General features: G+C 47.8%; 1 protein-coding gene across 1 annotated transcript in view; it reads left to right on the top strand.

The window, feature by feature from the left end:
- Positions 1 to 19,236, top strand: part of LOC126983149 (uncharacterized) — an 89,698-nt gene that overhangs the window by 49,205 nt on the left and 21,257 nt on the right. The window contains exons 3-4 of the mRNA XM_050835647.1: positions 8,181 to 8,558; positions 14,665 to 15,026. Coding sequence (XP_050691604.1) covers positions 8,181 to 8,558; positions 14,665 to 15,026 — 740 coding nt within the window. The remainder of the gene's footprint in view (positions 1 to 8,180; positions 8,559 to 14,664; positions 15,027 to 19,236) is intronic.

The raw sequence follows: 19,236 nt of genomic DNA, 5'->3' as shown, positions 1-19,236 counted from the left end.
CGGCGCAAGGGGTGATGGAGCGGACAGACAGTCCGTGGCCCTCAGCAGTCGTCCTGGATATGAAGAAGGACGGCATGCAGCGCTTCTGTGCGGACTGCCGGGCGCTGAGGGACGAGACTGGCGAGGACTCTCACCCCCTGCCGTGGACTGATGACGCGCTGACGAGGGCCTTGGAGTTCGGGGCCTTGACGACGACCAACGGCCTGGGGGCGGCCGCCCCGCCCTGCCATGACTTCCGGGGCCGGATGGCAAAGGTGAAGATAAAGGCAGCGTCGAGGAAGGCGAGCCCAGAGGGTTTCCATGGCACGTGCGGGGGCTGTGGCGAGAAGAGGCACAGGCGTAGTCGGTGCCCGGGGGAGCGAAGGACGCGTTCCCTCGACCGGCTGAGCCCCGACGCCCTCCAGCCGCGCTGTAAGGACTGTGGCCAGTCAGGCCACCGCTCGAGTGCCTGTCCCAGGCCCAGGGACGCGGCGCGGGCGGGAAACGTGGACGGGCTGGAAAAGGGAGCCGACTTTCAGACGTCTCCCGCCCTCGGGCCCCGCCTTGAGTAAGCTGCCGCCGCCCGACCAGCGTGCTGCCAGTGGGAGGCTTAGCGGTTGTAGCCACGACGCGTGACAGTGGACACCGGGGGCTGAGGAGTGCTCGACGCGGCCTGACCCGGGGTAGTGTGTGCTGCTGGAGGGGCCAGTGGAGGCTCGTATCGGCGTAGGCAGCGCTGTGGAGCGCCGGCCGATGGACGTCGCCGATCGAGACGAGCCATGCTTGCTGGGCCTACCTGGCGCAGGCCAGTAAGGTTTGTGGTGGCCTCGGACGGGAGCTGGAGAGGGTGACCGGAGAGGTGCCCTTTGCTTCCAGGAGGTTTTCGAGCATGGCTGCGTGGGGAGGTAGTCATAGCCGGGCGAAGGCACCTTGCCCCGAGGGTGGAGGCCAGGAGCCGGTGTCGACTGTCCCGAGCGTCACGTGGAGCGGATGGCGTGGAAGAGCCCACTGAGGACTGGCGGCTGGTCGACGGCGTGGTTGACAGGCGGAGCCCTTGGGGGCGCAAGAAGAGACTGTGGAGGACGTGGTGGAGGACAGACTAATATATGTGTATTGCATGTATTTTTCCGTGTTCAATGTTCGTCCGGGAGCTCAGGCTACCGGTGGATTTGGCCACGGGGCGGCCTCCCGACGTGAGCTTGCCCACCGTCACCTCTGGCTTCGCAGCGGCACTGCAGGAAAGCCTGGCTGAGGTGCACCGACGCGTGCGGGGCAAGCTCAAGGTGGCAGGCCAGGCCATGAAGGAGACATACGACCGGCGCAAGAGGGACGTGAGGTACTCCGTGGGTGACAGAGTGTGGCTGCATAACCCCCGCCGTAAACGAGGGCTCTCGCCGAAGCTACAGAGCCCCTGGGAGGGGCCGTACACGGTGGTGGCAGCCCTCTCTGACGTCACCTACCGAATTCGACGGGGACGAAATCGCCCGTCTGTTGTCCACGTGGACCGGCTGTGGCGTTACCACGGTCCAGGGCGCTATTCCTGGGGCCACGGCGGGGAAAGAGAGGACGTAAGCCCCAGCAGCAGCGACGACGACGTGTCAGAGGTCGACCAAGGGGCGAGCGAGAACATGGGCGGTGCGGGCGAAGCGGCAGACGTCAGTGATGACCCTGAGCAAGGACTTGGGGCCGACGACGCCGCTCTGGGTGCCACCGCCTGCCTACCGCCGCCCGCATCTCCCCAGCGGCGCCCTCGGCGAGAGAGGCGACGGCCGGGATGGTTAAGAGACTTTAGTGATGTCCCAGGGGACTGATTAATTTGATTTATTTTATGTGTTTTCTTTTTGAATGTTGGGGCAGCCGGGTCGACTGCCTCTTTAGGAAGGGGATAGTGTTACGAATGTGTATGATTGTATGTGTAATGTGATGAAATTGTAGCAAGATGCAATGTTAGCTCAGCATGGTGCAGCTCTACTTGTTGGGGCAGGAGAGTTGCTGAGGGGAAGTTGAGGGTGGCGAGCGGAAGCGAGTGTGAGCAAGACGCGTGTCTGGACTGGCGGGGGTTCAGCTGAATGCCCCGTTCGTGAGCCGTGTGCTAGTCTGTCGTGCCTCTGTGTGCCTGATTAACTGTTCTGTGCCCTTGAGAGTTGCTGTACTGTGTGAGGAACCTGTCATTAAACTAGAAATTAGTGTTGAACGTGTATCCTTTGTGCCCTGCCTCGTGTCGCCTCCCCTCGGTGTTCTGTTTTTTTTTTTTTTTTCTTTTTCTTTTACGTTGTTGCCTATTGCGCCGGTAGGCATCTTCCCGGTGGGGCCTGATGGTCGGCCCAAGGCTTCTTCCAGGTGGGGCCTGATGGTCGGCCCAGCCCGTTCTGGCGCAGGCGAGTGTTTATAGTGGCGCCATCTTGCATTGGCTCATGCTGCCCCCTGGTGGGGGGTGGCGTAACAGTACTGTTGTCGTCGTTGGTGTTGGTGGTATTGGAGAGAAGACTGTTAGTATCTAATACCGAGGAAAAATAATTATTTAACAAGTTCACAACGTGTTGGCTTTCAGTCACTAATTTCCGTCACTGTTTGTTAAGAGGTCCAATTCAACTTCAACTCGCCTTTCTGTTGTTTATATAACTGAAGAAGGATTTCGGATTATTTTTACAGTTGGCTGCAATGTTTTCTTCATATCTACGCTTTGCCTGGCATCCTAATCTTTTTACTCGCCGACTGACTTCAAGATAACGTGCACTGTTTTCGGGAGTGTTTTGCTTTTTCTTTATCCTGCTTACTTTCGCCATTAAAACAAGGTGGACTTTCATTGGTGTTACTTCGCTTCTCGCACAGTGGGACAAATGTGTTCTGCTGAGTGAGTAAATTATTTTTAAAGTTTAGACAGGCTTCCTCTACGTTGCCATCATCTGATAGTTGAATTTTCGTTAGTTTTTGTCGGATTTCTACTATATTTGCTCTTTGGAAATTGGGCACTATTACTTTATTTTCAGCCACTGTTGTTTGAGTTCTAATGACGACGCGCAGTAATTTACGATCGCAAGAACCGAGATGTTCTCCTACCGTTACATTACTGACTAGGACAATGTCTAGTATGTTATTTTCTCGAGTTGGTTCAGTAATCATTTGGCTTAGGTAATTATCTTCTAAAATTTCGATAATTCTATGTGACTCGCCTCCTGTACCCGTCAGTGTCGCCCAGTCAATATGAGGGCGATTAAAGTCTCTTAATATCAGTGAGTCGCTGTTATTAAGTGACTGCCTTAAGACACTGTACATTTCAACATTATCATCGATTGATTGCCCTGGAGGCCTGTAAAGAGAGAGAGAGAGAGAGAGAGAGTTAAAAAAACGTTGCCTTGCAGCTGCACCAACCCTCAGAGCTGCACAATCCATCATACTTTGGGGCGGGCGGTTCACCTCTAGCCCCCCACGCCCTCCCAGTGGAAACCTCTAATGTTGGCCTTTACATAATGAATGTTGTGACCGGGCGTCATCACGCCCGGTCACAACATTCATTATGGCGCCGGGACACACCAACACCCAGCGTTACAAACCGCCCAAAGGTGAATTAAAAATAATTTCGGCCAACATTAGAGGTTTCCACACAAATATTGGCGAGCTAACTCACAGTGTAATAAACAGGAAACGGGCAGACAGTGTTTGTGAGCGAAACCTTCCTGGACGATAAGGTACAGCCGAATTATGCCCGCATCCGTGGGTACTCAACCTGGATAAGGAAGGTTTATGGAACGACTTACTGGTGACTCGGCCGAACCTTAGAGGAGTCACTCTCCAAAGTTTTAAAACAGCGGTGAATGGCTGGTTGCTTAGCCGCAGATTATAAATATGTGCAGAGTTAGGTTTTAAGATAGGTAACACTAACTATGTAACCTTTAGCCTACAAAATTTTACTTTTTAAACCTATGTTATGTAGGGTGTAATTTTCTCTGTAAAATTTGTATGTATTCTAGTATAAGAGAGAGAGAGAGAGAGAGAGAGAGAGAGAGAGAGAGAGAGAGAGAGAGAGAGAGAGAGAGAGAGAGAGAGAGTTGTTAGCTCATATTCTGGCTGTGAACCAAGGACTTGAGCCTGTGGCCTTGCCAGCCTAACAGGAAACTCTTGAAACCAACTTGGGGAGCTGACTCGCCAATCTAGTAAAGCAGGACGCTGACGCCGTTGTTAATTACTCTTCAGGATGAGGAACACTCTTCAGCATGAGGAAGTTGAATCAACACTTGTCAAGATCCGTGGGACCACCCGCTGCCTGGGACGGGATCGCCAGCGTGAGGGAGGAAGAAAAGAGGTGCACCTCAAACCGTGCCTCCTGCCTCAACCACGAGATGTTCCACAGGGTGGTGTTCGCCACGGGGGAGTGCATCGCTCCTGTGTGCACACCACCGCCCACCGCTGCGTGGACGAGCCACTGTGACTTATTAGACACGCTGCAGGTCTTTGGCCTGACGACTTCACTTCTGCAGAAGAATATGCAACACTGCTGCTGCAGCAGGTCCATAGTGTTGCTCACGGGAGTCGATTGTCCCCGTCTGTTGAGGAAAGGAACGTTTGGAGCTTCATAAATCTGGGGCAGAGTTGGCATCTGTCACGTCTGCCGCCAACACAACCCGCCGCACGTCGACTGTGGTCAGACGCGTTAAGACGTCACGCTGCCACATGTGTTATGGAGCAGCTTGATATTGTTTTGTTTGTTTGTTTTTATAACATACGAATAAAGCACTCCAGAAGCTACTGATTGACAACGCTGCCAACGTTCGTAGTTCATTCACCAGTCGCTGGTGAATATCAGTCAGTTATCGTTTTGCCATCGTTTCTTCGGGTAACGAAATATCTTAAAGCTGCCACAGAACAATGATAACGGCACTGACGAGGAAAGGCTGCTGTGTGGCCGAGCCAATTTGCCGCTGTAACGAGAAGCCGCTAGTTAACGACTCCGCATCCGCCCCTGCCGGCCAGGTGTTCAGGTACAAGGTCAGGCTACTTGGTACTGACAGAGTGGCACAGCGAGGTCAGCCGGCGGACGATGAGCATCGTTTCAGTGTTGAAGACCTTGTACGGATCCGTCACCCTAGTAGGCGTTGCATTTCTCAAAATTTTGTTGACAGAATTGTAACACCTAGAATTGAACTCTCCTGTACATCCACATGGCTTTTGCATGTATGTAAACACACATGATACTGGTCCAGACTCAGAAAATGGTAAACGACCATTATCGACGCCAGGGAGTGAACCCTTGACCAGTTTGACGGGAAGCCACTCCTCTACCATTGAGCTGAAGAGGTACCCTCTCAATTCTGTCCAAGAGAGGTGTGTGTGTGGAGGGAAGAGGAAAATACGTGACGGAGACAATACTTTCCTGAATTTCTAAAGCTTATGAAACAATCGTTAACAGGAAATTTCTTAGGCCTCTATAAACTTCTGACCTTCAATCTGAATGCCAGTATGGGTTCTGCAAGGGGCGTTCTACCGGTGTGGGGGGTGGGGTGGGGGGGGTAACAATAAATATAATAATGTATTCTTCTGCTCAGACCTCACAAAAAAGTAGAAGCACAACCCCTCATTAATGTTGATGTAGTATTCAGAAGGTGGTGCGTGACCTATACTGTGTCACCAAACCTTTCAGCAGACGATTTCTCTGCTGTTATCTACCTAAAGTCTCGAAACTTTTTTTTTACCGCAGAGGAGACAGTGCAAGGGCGTAAAAAAAATACAATAATGAAAAAAAAGCCCGCTATTTACTGCTCCTAAATAGAGTAGAGTGGCCAAAAAGAGAAATCAATTTCGGGAGGAGAGGTGTCCTGATACCCTCCTCTTGAAAGAGTTCAAGTCGTAGGCAGGAGGAAATACAGATGAGCCGATATTCAATAGATTTACATTTCAACTCTGCATTAGTGTAGTGAATTTAAGTTGATTTGGGCTTACTTTACATAGCCAGGGATGAACCTGCTCCTTAGCTGAATAATAGCCTGGTTCTGGTACCGAGACGAAGCATGTCTGACCATCGTTACAATTATCACAATAACGTTCCTCCCTTCTATTACCGCGATATCTGTCACTGACTCACTACTGACCGTAACTGATTATTTCCAGTGTGAAATGTTCTTAGGTAAAGGCGATCAATTTTAGCTAGTTTTACAAAGTATTCTTCCATTCCAAACTTTTTTCAAAAGTTCTATAATTACTGCAAATGTTATTTTTTGTTGTTATTGTTACGTTCCAATAAGTTGTTACCAAAAGATATTTTAACCACCGTTCAAAACCTCTTTAACCCCTGTAGGTATATGTGTAGTTTGAGACAGCCACACACCCGACATTCCACATTTTATGCATATTCTCCTTATATAATCCAACCCTGGCAATGGATCCACCTGAGACTTGTGTAACTGTAACAAACAAGTAACAAAACTCAATATGGCATTTTCCCTACAATTAGTCTGGACCAGTTGCTCATCATCCTACACTTGGCATAAGTTTCACTGGGTACACCCCAAGCTCTCAGTATGCCACGCCCGTGCTTGTGTCTCATGTACATACAAAACATGCTTGAAAAGCTTCACCTTTTTTTCCGGGAGTAAGAAGGAAGACACCTCCCTAAACGGGCGTAAGCCACTCCCAGTGAGACATATACTGGAAGCAAGGTGGGTGCTGCAAGCCCACCAAAGTCCCTTCCCGTGTCCTCACTTTCCGTTTTCCTATTGTCCCATTAACACCAGAGAGTAGTTCAGCATGTTCTGTAAAGAGATTCTCTTACTTTCCACACCACACTACACACACACACACACACACACACACACACACACACACACAACACTTCCCCAAAATTAATCAACATAAAATAGAACTAGTCGACGTACTGCCTCGGAGTCCCCGTCTGGGAGGGGAACCTCAAATACCCCAAGAGCGGCCCCCACTTTCGGTTCCCGACCTGAGAGGTGCTCTGATAGATTTTCAACCTTTTTCTTTATTAACTTCTGCAACACTCGCGGTCTTTGCTTTAACTTCCATTCTGTGAAAAACCACTTCTCCTCTTCTGAACCTCACCTTTTCTTCCTCACCGTTTATTGACAGCAATCTCTACTCTGTTCACTCATGTGGATAATGCTAGTTCGGAATATAGGCACCTTGCCTTGGGCAACACTAATCCCGCGGTGTCAGCAGTTTGACCATTGGCGCCCCTCAGAGGCTCAGCGCCTCAGGGGCTAGTTCACTTTTAGAACCTTCTTCTTGGTTCGAGGTGTGTTATGAATAGTCTGTTCGTGAGCGACTTTCTAGGTAACTAACAGCTCTCTCTCATCGTAAGCTCTCGTTATTTATAGGCTGTAAAATCCCCATAATTAAGAAAATGACTTTCCGAGAAAATAAATACTCCTCTATCATTTATCCATAATCTGTGAAAGCTGCAGGTGTCTACAACGAAATTTTCCCTGTCAATAAGAAATGTTATTATTGGTATCAATGAGTAGTCCTCCCTCTGCATAATCCATTTTTTTCTATTTTACGGCATTATTCACACCATTGCACACACTATATAAGGTTTTGTTTGCTTCATTTTGTGATATTTCTGAAGAAATACATCATTGTACCTGACACAGCACCATCCCTTAGCTTACCTTGTGGCTCCCCCCTCGTACTACCGAGAAAACGGTCGTTTTCGCAAAACTAAGTTTTTTTGGTATTTGAAAACAGGTATAAAAAAAACATTTTGAGGAGCCGAAAAAAAAAGTTCGCGGTCAAGAGTAACAGGCGGAGGGTTCCTTAAGGGGACTGCAATCACCTACCTGGCACCATCTCTGAAATTAGTGACGTTCGTCATCTTCCATTAGAAAGGATGGTCCCATTCTGTTGTGTCACAATGTAAACATAGAGATATGAGACCTGATTATCTGTTTTTTGTTGTTGTTGTTGAATTAGTTTATGATGTAATTTATCTGGTCAGTGAGTTTTATCACGTAGTCACTTGGAACAGAGCACAATATTTTTATCGGCAGTTCTGCCAACATTATGCAGGACATGGATGTGACTATATAATAAGATTGTCACCATTACCATTCCTGACGACTTGCACCAGTGAAGGAAGGTGATGGCAGGCTGAGGAAAGGTTGTGGGAGAGAAGTTTCTTGTACCGTTCACCGCTGCCACAACACTCACCAGCACGTGTCCGTGACCCACACTCTCTCTCCCCACAGACTTACTTGTGTCGGCTGCGGGCGGAACGGGGCCGTGTCAAGGCGCTTGTAGAGGGCATTGACGCTCTCATGAAGACTATCGAGGGAGATACCCCTTGGCGTGCTGCGTGGCCCGAGGACGAGCCACAGGCACTCAGCGCCCTCATGGTGGAGGCTGTGCGCGCCAGATGTCCCGTGAGCGCGGCCTTCCTGCACCGGGCCGGCGCGTGGTCCTTCCTCAGCGGGGAGTGGGGGACCAGTGCCTTGGCCACCGCGCTGGAAGAGGGCCACACGGACATGGCCGAGCTGCTCGTGAGGCACCTGGGAAGCAGCATCTATGCCGACGTTCGTCTTTTGAGCGGAGCGATGCCGGAGGCGGAGCGGCGACGACTGGGGCAGGTGAGTCGAAGTCTCTCGTCACCCGACTGTATTTTGTTTTTAGATGCTGTCTCTAGCACCGGTAGGCTCTCTTGATGTGCCTCTTCGACGACCCTGGTCCGTTAGTGGCGCAGACAGGCAGGCAGGTATTATTCATAATGTCTGCCGGGATAAATGACTCTTGTTTGGCACCTGCTGCCCCCCAGTGCTACATTAAAAAGAAGTCGTTGAAGTTTGTGTTGATTGAAGATCTGGGCAGCACGTGGGTAACCTTCCGTCACCCGGCGATGGTTTAAAGCTGTCAGCGTCGTTCGGTGTGACTCGAACCTAGCTCACGATGACCGCAAGCTGACCACTCCGCCACCGCCTGGCAAACTGTTAGGCAAATGTTCCCGCCACCGCCTGGCAAACTGTTAGGCAAATGTTCCCGCCACCGCCCTGCAAACTGTTAGGCAAATGTTCCCGCCACCGCCTGGCAAACTGTTAGGCAAATGTTCCCGCCACCGCCTGGCAAACTGTTAGGCAAATGTTTCCGCCACCGCCTGGCAAACAGTTAGGCAAATATTTCCGCCACCGCCTGGCAAACTGTTAGGCAAATGTTTCCGCCACCGCCTGGCAAACTGTTAGGCAAATGTTTCCGCCACCGCCTTGCAAACTGTTAGGCAAATGTTCCCGTCACCGCCTGGCAAACTGTTAGGCAAATGTTTCCGCCACCGCCTTGCAAACTGTTAGGCAAATGTTTCCGCCACCGCCTGGCAAACTGTTAGGCAAATGTTTCCGCCACCGCCTGGCAAACTGTTAGGCAAATGTTTCCGCCACCGCCTGGCAAACTGTTAGGCAAATGTTCCCGCCACCGCCTGGCAAACTGTTAGGCAAATGTTTCCGCCACCGCCTGGCAAACTGTTAGGCAAATGTTCCCGCCACCGCCTGGCAAACTGTTAGGCAAATGTTCCCGCCACCGCCTGGCAAACTGTTAGGCAAATGTTCCCGCCACCGCCTGGCAAACTGTTAGGCAAATGTTCCCGCCACCGCCTGGCAAACTGTTAGGCAAATGTTCCCGCCACCGCCTGGCAAACTGTTAGGCAAATGTTTCCGCCACCGCCTGGCAAACTGCTAGGCAAATGTTTCCGCCACCGCCTGGCAAACTGTTAGGCAAATGTTCCCGCCACCGCCTGGCAAACTGTTAGGCAAATGTTTCCGCCACCGCCTGGCCTGACCTGTAAAACACCACGATGCTAAAACTAGTCATATGACCCAAACACCAAACTTAACCCTCGACACTTAAACCAAGATAAAGCGTCAGTTGACGACGCCCGAACTAAATCGTCTTTTACTAGACAAACAACATGAACCACTGGATAATACATTGCTAACCATTTCGTAGAAGGAATTCAAATCTAATCATTTTAACCAAAAACGGCTGTAAGTTCGTAACTAATGATTACATATATACTAGAGAGTGCATATTACACATACACGGTTCAAACACCACAATGAAGCAATGACTTTCTTTCACTCAACATATTTATCTCCCAGGCAGCCACAGCCGTGCATTGTTCACAGCCATAAACACTGGCGAGCAACACACGAGGCTGAAGCATACCTTCGTTCGCCTTTCAAGCCTCAAAGCCTCAGCCAGTGACATCTCAAGTAATGGACGGCGCCCTTGTCATTAAGCCGCGAATTTTGGAAAATCAACCGCTTTGGTGCGAATCGCCATAACTCCCTTATTTCTGGGGCTACATAAATGTTTTTGGTATCAATGGACGGCAAAATGAAAGGGCTATATTTCTTAATAAGCGAATGGGCTCAAAAACTGACTCGAAAGGGTAAACAATCGAATAAATTCGCAAAGAACGACTCTGAAAAAAAAACTTTTTGAGTTCCCAACCTTGAAACCCACTCATTCTTTGAGAATTTTAAAGAACTTATTTAACACATAATTTTGCCCTACCAATGTGTCTTCCAATATGATGCATATAATTTCCCTACTCCCTGTAGTTTCGTCGCTAGAGCTCGAAACGTAAACCCTTTTAAGCTTTCATGTGCCACCAAGCACGCCTTCCTAGCCTCAGTGGTTTTTGCTCGAGCTTGACCAGAAGTCGCGACGAAAATTCGCCGAATCTGACTCATTTCACGCGCCGCGATGAAATACCTTTCTGACGCCACAAAAATTAATATATCTGCATAAAAATTCATATATGAACACTTCAATATGTTTACGATTTTGTATTAAAAGCATTTTAAATATATATATATATATATATATATATATATATCTATATATATATATATATATATATATATATATATATATATATATATATATATATATATATATATAAGAAGATACTTCGTTTTACTATATAACTCGTCTTATTATACATGTGATTTTTTTATTTAGTATTCAACCCTATTTCTTCCCATTTATGAATAATACATTTAATTTGAGTCAGATTCGGCGAATTTTCGTCGCGAGTTCTGGTCAACCTCGAGCAAAAACTACTGAAGCTAGGAAGGCGTGCTTGGTGGCAAATGAAAGCTCTAGTAATACAGATTAATAATCAGAAACAAAAAATTGGAAAGCACTAATAAATAATTAAAAGTTATAAGCAAAAAAGTAGGACGTGTCCAAATCGCGGCAAAAAAGCCGAAAAACAGGCTATTTTGTGACGGCTCTACGATAAACTTGGAATCGAGCTATCACAAAATCCTTCGAGCTGGTCAAACTACATTGCCAAGAGGGGCTACATGTCAAATTACAGCCTTCTAGAGGCAATAGCAATGCCACACTAGACAAAAACGACAAAATGTCTGGAGTTCGTCAAAATCGCTCTCAAAAGGGTTTACGTTTCGAGCTCTAGCGACGAAACTACTTGGAGTAGGGAAATGTTATGCATCATATTGGAAAGCACATTGGCAGAGCTAAAGTATTTGTTAAATAAGTTCTTTGAAATTCTCAAAACATGAGTGGGTTTCAAGGTTAGGAACTCAAAAATAGTTTTTTTTTTTTTTCTGAGTCGTTTTGTGCCGTCGATTGATACCAAAAACCTTTCTGTAGCCCCAGAAATAAAGGTTATGGCGATTCGCACCAAAGCGGTTGATTTTCCAAAATTCGCGGCTTAATGACAGGGCTGGGGCAAGTGTCCGGTCCATAGTGAAGGGTTCACTGCCTCAGCACAGGCGTCGGTGCTGGTACGCTGAGGTGCCGCCGCGGAGGCTCCAAGCAGTGTTGCGCGACAACTTGTTTCGCAAGTTCCTTCACCAGACCACCCTTCCAGAACGTGTTTCTTAATATCAAAAGACCTTAACATCCTAAACAGACGACAATACATACCACCCCATAAAACGTAACACAATGTTCATGTAATACTCGTATAATATCAACACAAAAAACTACCGTTATAATATTACTCAAGACAAGAAAACTGCTGCTCAGTACGGTATACTGAGCTGATGGAACCCGTTCACACTCTCCTACACACCGTCTCTAAGGTTCCGTAACATTTATACCATTTGGACAATCGCCACAGTCTTATGATCCAGCCGACCCAGCTCAACACAGGTACAAAGTTACCTCGACTTAGGTAAGCAATTGATAGTCGTGTTGTTGACAAAAATAATCACGTGGAAGTCGTTCACTAAGTTAATTTTATGTTTGGCCTTTCGTTCATAGGTTTACGAGAACTCTGTAACCACGGCGACGAGTCCAGCGGAAGGCAGGAAGCTGCTGCAAAAGATCGTTAGGCTCGTATGGAGTATGCATCTCACGTGTGGGGGGCTCCACTCACACAGCTCTTCTGGACAGAGTGGAGTCTAAGGCTCTTCGTCTCATCAGCTCTCCTCCTCTTACTGATAGTCTTCTACCTCTTAATTCCGTCGCGATGTTGCCTCTCTTTCTATCTTTTATCGATATTTTCACGCTGACTGCTCTTCTGAACTTGCTAACTGCATGCCCCCTCCCCCCTCCTGCGGCCTCGCCTCACATGACTTTCTGATCAAGCTCATCCCTATACTGTCCAAACCTCTTATGCAAGAGTTAACCAGCATCTTCACTCTTTCATCCCTCACGCTTGTGAACTCTGGAACGATCTTCCCTCATCTGTATTTCCTTCTGCCTACGACTTGAACTCATTCAAGAGAAGGGTATCAGGACACTTCTCCTCCCGAAATTGACTTCTCTTTTTGGCCACTCTTCTCTATTCAGGAGTAGTAAGTAGCGGGCTTTTTTTCATTATTGTTTTCTTTTTTTTACGCCTTGCACTGTCTCCATTGCTGTAAAAAAAAGCATCGTCTTGAAATTGTTTCAGGTTGGATTTGCTTTTTTTTTGTTTTGTTTTACAGTAAACAGATCAAGGGCCCAAAAAATAATGAAATAAAGCCCTCTAATCACTGCTCCTATAAAAAAGAGTTAGGAGGGGTGGACAAGATAGAGGTCAATTTCGGGGGGAGAGGTGTCCTGATACTCTCCTATTGAAAGAGTTCAAGTCGTAGATAGGAGGAAATACAGATGAAGGAAGATTGTTCCAGAATTTACCAACGTGAGGGATGAAAGAGTAAAGATGCCGTTTAACTGTTGCATAATAGGGGTGAGCTTGAGTAAAGAGTCGTGTGCAGCGGAGCTTTGTACTCACGTATCATTTCCGGACTTAATGGCAGACAGTCCCTGTTCTTTCCGTAAACCTATCGGCAGTAGGACAATAGGAACTTTAAGTTCCTCAACTCCTCAAAAACTCAATTTCTCCACCTGTCAACTCGACACAATCATTCAAACACCTATCCCCTATTTTCCGATAACACTCAGCTATCATTTCCTTCTTCACTTCACATCATCAGTCTATCCTTAACTCAAAATATCAACTGGAAACCTCATATCTCATCTCCTACTAAATCATAATTATGAACTTTACTTCCATTATATATTGAATTTTGGAGATATCGACACCCTCACAACATGCATGGACAGACTGAACTGTGTCATCCAGCAAGCCTCCAAACGACTGGACCTTAATTTTGGCCCAGAGGAGCATCAATCCCAGAGGCTTCGCCTCCTTAGGCAGCATTTAGGGAGTAATCACTAGGACTCCCAGCGATTCCGCGAAAAATACACCATCAACACCAGAAACAGGGTCAGTGACCTAAATGTCGCCAACATGCCTCGCAGCGACTTTGATCAACAACTTCGCAACATAACTAGCCCACGCAGGTGTTGAAAAGTGATGGAGCAAGGACGCACGCCTGCCTCACTCCTGAATTAACAGGAAAAAAGCCGGAAACGCCTCCACCAAACTTTACAGCACTCACACTCCCAGAGTAAAGGCCAGTCGTCAGGTAAATAATCTTTCCAGCAAACTCACGGATCCGCAGAATGCCCCAGGGTGCCTCATGATGCATCGAGTCAAAAAAAACTTCTTAAGATCGATACAGGATACGAGTAGCCACTGTCGGAAATCACATCAGCGTTCCACAAGGACGTTAAGTGCTGGATCCAGTCAATTTTTGACTTGCCGAGCGTGAACAAAGATTGCTCAGATCTCTTAAACTTTTTTTTTTTACATGTGGCCAATAGCGCCGGTAGGCTATTTCATGGGGCCTGATGGTCGGCCCGAGCCCATCATGGCGCAGGCAATTGATTATAGTGGCGCCATTATTATTGGCTCATGCTGCCCCCCGGAGCTCATTCTTGATTTCATTTGCGCTGTACAGCTACTTCTAGAGTCCGGGTTGATAGGTGGTCTTCAGGACAGCATGTGGGTAGTCTTAGGCCACTCGGCGGTGACTGAAAAATTCCAGGTGGTTAGCGGCGGATTCGAACCCACATCATAGACAGCGCATGCATCCCACAGCTTGGCAGGCAGAGGTTCAAGCCCTGTCCAGGTCGGGATATTTCCACGGACAAGGAGTGGTTACTGTCCCCCCTTGAGCAAGGGGGATGGGGTGTGTGGTGTGTGAAGGTCCCGGCAGTACCCAGGGATCGACCATAATGCGCCTTGCTCTAATTTGGAACGTACTTGATGGTGATGACGGGTCCAGCTCGTGATCAAACCATGGTGAATTCCACACACACACACACACACACACACACACACACACACAACCACTAATAAGTTGTTATCTCCCCCTACAGTATCAGTACCAGAGGGAGTTGGTGATGCTGGAGGACTTGGTAATTCGCCAGAAGTCGGAGCGCGGGAAGGAAGCGGCGCGTCTGGCACTGCAGCTGCAGGAGAAGCTGCACGACAGCCATGTGGCAGGCCGTCGCTACGAAGGCCTCCCGCGTGCTGCCGGACGCAGCGTCCTGCAGCTGTCTGTCAGGAAAGGCCTCGTGCAGCTCACGTACCTGGTGGTGCAGGTGGGCCGCCTCCCGGTTGACGTGACTCTTGACGACATTTGCGGCACCACCGCTCTCCACAAGGCCGCCTCCCACGGCAAGGATTCTTGCGTCGCGCTGCTGCTCGGCGTCGGTGCAGACCCGCTTCGACGTGACAGGTACGTTGATTTAGAGATAAAGGTCAGTAAACGTCAGGCCCTTACGTCCCTCCCTGTGCGGCGGCAGTCACTGACAAGATATTTATTTTTCCTTAATATTTCTCCTCTTTCTTCTGTGTACTAGTTTTGTGCATTAATGAAAACTAAACCTTTCAGTAAGCCATTATTTTAACATTTAAAAGGTAGGAGACTGTTAGTAAGCTGAGGGGAGTTGATAGGACGAAGAGACTTACGGCGGTATCATCAGTCAAGCTCTTCCCTCTTCGTCGAAGCGTCGCTTAGAGAAAGTGTTTCCGTCAAGAGGTATTATCAAACGCTATTTTCTCTTCCCCCTTCGAAGCTATCTTTCCGTGTAGTGTTGGTACTACTGCAAATCAAACAAACGTTGAAAACCGAAACATTAATGCATTTTAGGTACATTTCTATAATGGAAAATATTGTGTGGCAAATACTTGTGTAAGCAGTGCTTGATACAGTGACATGCACTATATATAGCAGAAAATTTACATTGATGCTTTTAATTGGTTGGTACCCGTGGCAATGTTTGCTTCAGGCTCATCTCGTTCCGTCGCCTGTGGGCGGAGCTTAGGAGACCTCGTTAGAATAAACTGCTTTTCTTTTCTTTATTCTCCTCCTGTTCCATGAGACATCTTTTTCTCCCATCGTTATTTCTCCCTTGTAAATATAATTTTAACTAGCTTTAGAGCTCCTACCAGTGGGTGGAAAATGGTATCATCTATATTGCTGAGCTTTGCTAAGCTCCACCCACAGGTGACGTCACGAGTTTGGAGATTGGCTGTGGGAAGCCCAGCACGGAGTATCACATACCACCACATATTCATACAGACTTGTGAAACAAGCGCCCGGAGGCCGAAGCCTGTCAGTCCGTCACTTTAAAATTCATACCAGCAATCTTCATGCTTATGGTTCGAAGTGCCAGCCCTACAAACGCTCAAAAAAGAGAACTGTTGTGAATAGTTGAGATTGAAGGGCGGGGCGTGCTGGATGGGAGGTGTGTTCCAGTGTTGTACAAGAGAGCTGTGTGTGTGTGTGTGTGGAGCTCCCCACACATGAGATGCCTGCTCCACATCGAGGAAGCTGATTTGGTAGGAGAGAAGTGAAGTTTCTGAGTTAAGGATAGACTGGATATGTTTAGTGTGGAAGAAGGGGTCGGCTGAGTGTTGTCGAAGAATAGCAGTACAGACAAAAGTACAGCAAAAGGGATAGAATATGTCTGAATGGTAGTTTAGATAGCAAAGACTTGTGCCAGACTGTATCAAAAGCTTTTTATATGTTTAAAGCAACCGCAAAAGTTTCACCGAAACGGCTAAAAGAGAATGATCAGGAGTCAGTCAGGAAGGTAAGGTCACCACTAGAACGCACCTTGTGGAACCAACACTGATGATCAGATTTAAGATCAGAGGTGCATAGATGGCGCCACTATAAACACTCGCCTGCGCCAGAACGGGCTGGGCCGACCATCAGGCCCTACCTGGAAGAAGCCTTGGGCCGACCATCAGGCCCCACCGGGAAGATGCCTACCGGCGCAATAGGCAGCAACGTAAAAAAAAAAAAAAAAAAAAAAAAATAGGTGCTATACGATTTCCCGGTTAAGGACCGATTCAAAAGCTTTAGAGAGTTAGGAAAGTATATTCCGCCGCCATGTTGCTTCTCTTTCCATCTTATATCGATATTTTCATGCTGACTGCTCTTCTGAACCTGCTAACTGCATGCCTCCCTCCCCCTCCCGCGGCCCCGCTGCACACGACTTTATCCTCATGCTCTTCCCTATACTGTCCAAACCCCTTATACAAGAGTTAACCAGCATCTCTATTCTTTCATCCCCTTCACTGGTAAACTCTGGAACAGTCTTCCTTCGTCTGTATTTCCTCCTGCCTTTGACTTGACCTCTTTCAAGAAGAGTGTATCAAGACACTTCTCCACCCGAAATTGACCTCTCTTTTGGCTACTCTTTACTTTTTACTTTTGTGGGAGCGGCGAGTAGCGGTATTTTTTTTGTTTTTTTTTGTTTACTCTTTTTGTTGCCCTTGAGCCGCATCCTTTGATGTAAACAATAATAGGACGGTAGTTTGAGAGGTTGGAAGGGTCACAATTCTTAGGTACAAACTGTATGTAGACAGACTCCTAGCGGAGAGGAAAGGTAGATGTTGAAAGGCAGAAACGTGTGAGCGAGAGATCTTGTTGACTGGTAGTAGCCAGGGGGGGCCATGGAGTCTCGCGGTTTGAAGCCACTAAACTGTCAGTCGGCCATATTGTTCAAGCCGGGGAGGAGTGGCCAAATGGATGTAAGTACTTCCTTGAGCGGCCGGCCAGACCACGTGTCAGCGTGTGACATTTCATGAGGGTTCGTGTGGCAGACTGGCAGTACATGCTTTGCTGCTTACAATTTTCTAACTTGTATTTATTAAGGAGACCACACATCTTGGTGATGAATTGTCCTCACCGCATTTCTTGGTGATCATGAATACATTACAGCGCTTCTTGGATATCATATACATTACTACTTTCTTACCTATTACAGTATATTTACAGTAATAAATTACAAAATTATTTTTATTTCATACGCCTGCATGTTCAAGTGCTGGAAAACAGTAAGTAGATAACATTTTTTTTTTTTTTTTGTTACGTCGCGCCGGTAGGCTTCTTCCCGGTGGGGCCTGATGGTCGGCCCAAGGCTTCTTCCCGGTGGGTCCTGATGGTCGGCCCAGCCCGTTCTGGCGCAGGCGACTGTTTATAGTAGCGCCATCTTGCATTGTCTCATGCTGCCCTCCCGGAGCTCATCTTTAATCTTAGAATCTAGAGTCAGCATGTGAGTAGTTTTGAGCCACTCGGCGGCGGCTGAAAAATCCCAGCTTGGTGGCACCGGGCGGGGATTGAACTCGCGTCCTCCTGAACGCGGTGCTGTTACTCTGTCGATTCAGCCACCGCCTCACCATACAGTACATAAAAACATTACGGTACTCCATGGATGCGGTACTCTAACTCTAACGGCAAGCGCCCTCCATGTTAGGCGCGCTCCACCCTCGTATTCGTACCTCACGGCTTGAACAATATGGCGCCCGATTTGACAGCTGAGACCACGAAAACTGGCTTCACTCACCAGTACAGCGCGCTCGGTGCTGTGGGCCTACCTCCATGGTAGTAGCGAGCAAGACCTAAGTCTGAGGCTATGGATATAATCAGCTTTATTTCAAATAGAAAGGGGACCAAGGCAATGAGTTGCAGCCTGCAGGGCAAGAGCAGGCGGAGGAAGAGTTACTTCCTGCTGTTGCTGTAACTGTAGATGAGTCATGACGGGAGACTGCCGCTGCCTTTACATTGTCTGTTAGCTCATGTTGGTGAAGCAGAGGGCTCTTTAGCCAACTAGCAAGGATCCATAGTCTAACTGAGTGGTCGTCAAACGTTTTTGTCTCACAAGGCATACTAACGCCTTAAAAATGTGACGTATACTGTAATGATGGAAAATGTGCACACTGCACCAAATTGCTCCAGCATTCAGCAGTTCGAAGTGAAACGAGTGACCGTATTTTTTCCGATTTCCAAAGGATCCAGTTATTATTTAGCAAATTTCAAGAGGCAATTTATTAACAAGACCCTGTGGTCATTATTTTGTTACGTGACACTTACGTGAGATCGAACTTCCTCAACCTGGATAAGGAAGGTTTATGGAACGACTTACTGGTGACTCGGCCGAACCTTAGAGGAGTCACTCTCCAAAGTTTTAAAACAGCGGTGAATGGCTGGTTGCTTAGCCGCATATAATAAATGTGTGCAGAGTTAGGTTTTAAGATAGGTAACACTAACTATGTAACCTTTAGCCTACAAAATTTTACTTTTTAAACCTATGTTATGTAGGGTGTAATTTTCTCTGTAAAATTTGTATGTATTCTAGTATAAGAGAGAGAGAGAGAGAGAGAGAGAGAGAGAGAGAGTTGTTAGCTCATATTCTGGCTGTGAACCAAGGACTTGAGCCTGTGGCCGTGCCAGCCTAACAGGAAACTCTTGAAACCAACTTGGGGAGCTGACTCGCCAATCTAGTAAAGCAGGACGCTGACGCCGATGTTAATTACTCTTCAGGATGAGGAACACTCTTCAGCCAGCATGAGGAAGTTGAATCAACACTTGTCAAGATCCGTGGGACCACCCGCTGCCTGGGACGGGATCGCCAGCGTGAGGGAGGAAGAAAAGA

Source organism: Eriocheir sinensis, chromosome 53 (assembly GCF_024679095.1).
Source record: "Eriocheir sinensis breed Jianghai 21 chromosome 53, ASM2467909v1, whole genome shotgun sequence".
NCBI lineage: Eukaryota > Metazoa > Arthropoda > Malacostraca > Decapoda > Varunidae > Eriocheir > Eriocheir sinensis.
This window is presented reverse-complemented; position numbering and strand designations above follow the sequence as displayed.